Source organism: Mandrillus leucophaeus, unplaced genomic scaffold, assembly GCF_000951045.1.
Source record: "Mandrillus leucophaeus isolate KB7577 unplaced genomic scaffold, Mleu.le_1.0 Scaffold306, whole genome shotgun sequence".
In the NCBI taxonomy this organism is placed as follows: Eukaryota; Metazoa; Chordata; class Mammalia; order Primates; family Cercopithecidae; genus Mandrillus; species Mandrillus leucophaeus.
In genome coordinates, this window is record NW_012103210.1 from 1,193,488 (window position 1) to 1,197,724 (window position 4,237).

Consider the following 4,237-nt stretch of genomic DNA (forward strand, 5'->3'; position numbering starts at 1 on the left):
CGATCTTGGCTCACTGCAACCTCCACCTCCCAGGTTCAAGCAATTCTCCTGCCTCAGCCTCCCGAGTAGCTGGGATTACAGGCATGCGCCACCACACCCTGCTAATTTTGTATTTTTAGTAGAAACGGGGTTTGTCCATGTTGATTAGGTTGGTCTCGAACTCCCAACCTCAGGTGATCCGCCCGCCTCAGCCTCCCAAAATGCTGGGATTACAGCCGTGAGCCACCGCACCCGGCTGTACTTTGTAAAATAGGCATACCTCCTTACAAAGAATATGTTCAGAATCTTTACATAGCGGATCTATTTACTGTGTCCTTGAAAGCTTTCTTTAAATGATTTATAAAATAACAGTTTCCTTAAGTTACAGATGGCCTCTCTCATCTCTCCGTGTGTTGTTTACAAGCGTGCTTCAGTGATTATGGGGGCAGGAAATGGCCTCCCGGGAGGATCGCAGATCCTAGTACCGAAACACCCCCAGAGCAGAGAAGCTCTCCCTGCATTATCCAACACAGGTACCTTAAAGTTCTTATAAACGGTGACTTTCTGCAGCGTTTAGATAAAACCAGGCTAGAAGCAGAGGACCACCTCCTAAAGAGCAGTTTCTCTTCATATGATACTTAGCATAGCTCATAATAGGAGGAGGAACAAAGTAGCAAGTTAAGGATAAAGCTCTTTTATTGTATGCATTGAAACCTTACGGGGGCAGCTTTGTGTCCTGTGGAATCTGCTGTCCCTCTGGGGTTCCCTTCTAGGGCACTGGAATGTTAAACTGGGGTATTAGGTGCCTCTGGGGTCCAGAATCTTGCCAATGAAGAGAAGGGCCCCTGTGTCCGTGTCCCTCAGGACGAAGATGAAAGGCTGGTTAAGGTGATAGTCCAGCAGGAAGGTGAGGTGGGCAGGCTGCAGCCCCGGGCTGGGGGTGGCTCCCGCCCCGTCCTCGTTCCACTCGAAGCCGGCCCGGTGTTCCACTTGAGTCAGCTTGATGGGTTTGCCTGTGATCTTGCTAAAGTCTGGTGAATCAAACAAGGACTGCAGCTCTGTAGAGATGGAGAGAGATTTCCGTTAAAACCCTGCCTTCCCCGACACCCCGACCAAGGGATCCAGTTGCAAGCAAGCTGGCATGGCGCGCCACTGCTGACTTTCTGGGAGGCCTCAAGAGCTCCGAGCTGGCCGAGGGTGGAGCGACTTGCCCAGGAGCACTTAGCAAGTTAGGTCAAGATGAGAAAACAGGTCAGACAGACTCGTCTTGAGAGGCAGTGTCGTGAGCGCCTGTGAAGGAGGTCTGCTCGTGAGGCTGAGGAATGAGTCTGATGAGAGAAGGCAGTTCGGCCTTCCCTTCCGGCAGGACGAGGATTAAGGAATCATGTACGGCCCCTGCGAGGCCGTGGAGCCCTGAGTTCTGCTCAGCAAAGTGGAAGGCCCGAAGACCCCGGCCCGCCCCACCCACCAAAAGCAAAAGGGTCTCCAGACATACTCATCTCCTGCAGGGACTTGGTGACTTCGCCTTCGTAACTCAGCTTCAGCTTGGGGAGGGTCAGGACCGCCTGCACCGTCTTCAGTTCCCGGTCTATGTCGTGAATGAACTCGGAGGTGAGGCTCTCCTCTATCAGGGTCAAATTCTGGGTCACTTTGAGGGGCAGGAAGAAGATGATACTCATGCTTCCGGTCAAAGGCAGCTGGGCAATCTGAGACAGGTGAGAAAGCACGTGGGTTAGTCCTTTAGAGGCCAAAAGCCGGGGACAGACACAGCCGGGAGCTGTCTTCCTCTCCCGTGGCGGGGCCCTGGCCTCGTCCTTCCCCCAGCCCCTCAGCTATTTAACAATCCCCTCTAGGTTCCAGCTTTCTGGCAGCAAGCCATTGCCTGAGATTTCTTCAGAAAGGAGGCTGTTGGCCTTTCTTACCTTGGCCTAACACCAACTGAAGTTATCTGCTGAAAGAATGTTCTCCTGTGGTTTAAGGAGCTAGAATTGAATTTCAGGCCTTTATTTTCTCCCAAAGTCTATCTGCCAACATTGACTGATCATTTGTTAGGTAGAGAGCGCTGGACTAAGACAGGGAGAACCGGGGATAGGAATACCGAAGGGGCCGTAAGAGGGCTTGGAGGCTCCACCCCATCTACCCACGAAGAGCAAAAGCATCCTTTGAACAGAGGCTCTCAACCTACAGTCCATGGAACAGATGGTGTCAGGGTCCCAAGAGTCTCCTGAAATCGCTGATAGAAACGTGTGTGTACACCTGGCAGTGCTCCCCGGGTTTCAGAAACGTGTGTGTGTATACCTGGCAGTGCTCTCCCGGGTTTCAGAAACGTGTGTGTGTACACCTGGCAGTGCTCTCCCGGGTTTCAGAAATGTGTGTGTACACCTGGCAGTGCTCTCCCCGGTTTCAGAAACGTGTGTGTGTATACCTGGCAGTGCTCTCCCGGGTTTCAGAAACGTGTGTGTGTACACCTGGCAGTGCTCTCCCGGGTTTCAGAAATGTGTGTGTACACCTGGCAGTGCTCTCCCCGGTTTGAGGCACTGTCGTCAGATTCCCAGAGATCCTATGTGATGGCCATGACCCAACAAAGGTTAACAGTTACAGACTTACAACTAAAAGAAGTCAGGTACACTGAAAGCCTTAGAATGCCAACGATTGGCTAAGCGCGGTGGCTCACGCCTGGAATCCCAGCACTTTAGGAGGCCGAGGTGGGCGAATCACCTGAGGTCAGAAGTTCGAGACCAGCCTGGGCAACACGGTGAAACCCTGTCTCTACTAAAAATACAAAATTAGCCAGGCGTGCTGGCAGGTGCCTATAATCCCAGCTACTAGGGAGGCTGAGGCAGGAGAACTGCTTGAACCTGACAGGGCAGAGGTTACGGTGAGCCAAGATCTGGCCACTGCACTGCAGCCTGGGAGACAGAGCAAGACTCCATCTCAAAAAAAAAAAAAAAAAAGAATGCCAACAATTTGGAGTTTGTCATTATTTTTCAAAGTCTGGCTTTAAGTTCTAGAAATAGGAGTCTCAAGGAAAGAAAGAGAACTAACATTTGGGCACCCAATCTGAGGGCCCGTTTCATATTACCTTACTCATCCTTCCAACAAAGCCTGGGAGGATAAGTGTTGATAACAATCCCCTTCCCCATCTTAAGAGGAAAGGCTCAGAGATGTTACTAACCTGCTCGAAGTCAAACAGCAGGCGAAACGTACACAGCTGTCAGATCTCACAGGTCGTTTTATTCCCACTCCCCTGTTTTGCTTCTCTGTCCTCTCCCTCCACCCATCACCCACATTGCCCCTACCCCTACGGACCTTGCAGCTGAGATCCGAATCCAAGCCATAGCGTAAAATAGCCTTAGGGTCTGACATCATGGGGACCCTCACGGTCCTCTCTTCATCCAAGTGGAAGTCCTCGAGGGAAGTCTTTCTGGGGTCAAACTTTGTTACCCACTGCCCTGGAATGAAATGAATGACACAGTCTGAGCCCCAGGAGACCAGAAAGACGGTGGCACCACGCTGTGTCCCCAAAGCGCGTTATTGAAAATTGCCTGACTCAAGGGAGCTTAGCCGTCAGGGGCTCTGATGCCTCAGGGAATAGGCCTGCCTCAGTGTGTGTGGTTTGGACCCCACAGTTACTTCCAGGACCCCGAGTACCCTTCACCAGCAAACTCCCATGGCGAGACGTTGATTTGGCTGATGAGGCTCTCTGGGTTGTACACGTTCTGTGATAGCCTGCAAGAAAAGTAAACTGGTGGCCGGGTGCGGTGGGCTCACACCTGTAATCCCAGCATATTGGGAGGCCGGGGTGGACGGATCACTTGAGGTCAGGAGTTTGAGACCAGCCTGGCCAACATGGCAAAACACTGTACTAAAAATATAAAACTGGCCAGGCGCGGTGACTCACGCCGGTTGTCCCAGCACTTTGGGAGGCCAAGGTGGGCAGATCACTTGAGGTCAGGAGTTTGAGACCAACGTGGCCAACATGGCAAAACCCCGTCTCTACTAAAAATACAAAAATGGCCGGGTGTGGTGCCTCACATCTGTAATCCCAGCACTTTGGGAGGCTGAGGCGGGTGGATCATCTAAGGTCAGGAGTTCGAGACTAGCCTGGCCAACATGGTGAATCCCTGTCTCTACTAAAAATACAAAAATTAGCCGGGTGCAGTGGTGGGTGCCTGTAATCCCAGCTACTCGGGAGGCCGAGGCGGGAGAATCGCTTGAACCTGGGAGCCAGAGGTTGCAGTGAGCCAAGATCACGCCA

The 4,237-nt window shown here is 52.2% G+C and overlaps 1 protein-coding gene across 1 annotated transcript in view; it reads right to left on the bottom strand.

Moving 5' to 3' along the window:
- Positions 1-661: 661 nt before the first annotated feature.
- Positions 662-4,237, bottom strand: part of SERPINF1 (serpin peptidase inhibitor, clade F (alpha-2 antiplasmin, pigment epithelium derived factor), member 1) — a 17,076-nt gene continuing 13,500 nt past the window's right edge. The window contains exons 6-8 of the mRNA XM_011987268.1: positions 3,289-3,431; positions 1,475-1,685; positions 662-1,037 (exon numbers count right to left, since the gene is read on the bottom strand). Of these exons, the coding sequence (XP_011842658.1) occupies positions 778-1,037; positions 1,475-1,685; positions 3,289-3,431 (614 nt within the window). The 3' untranslated portion in view covers positions 662-777. The remainder of the gene's footprint in view (positions 1,038-1,474; positions 1,686-3,288; positions 3,432-4,237) is intronic.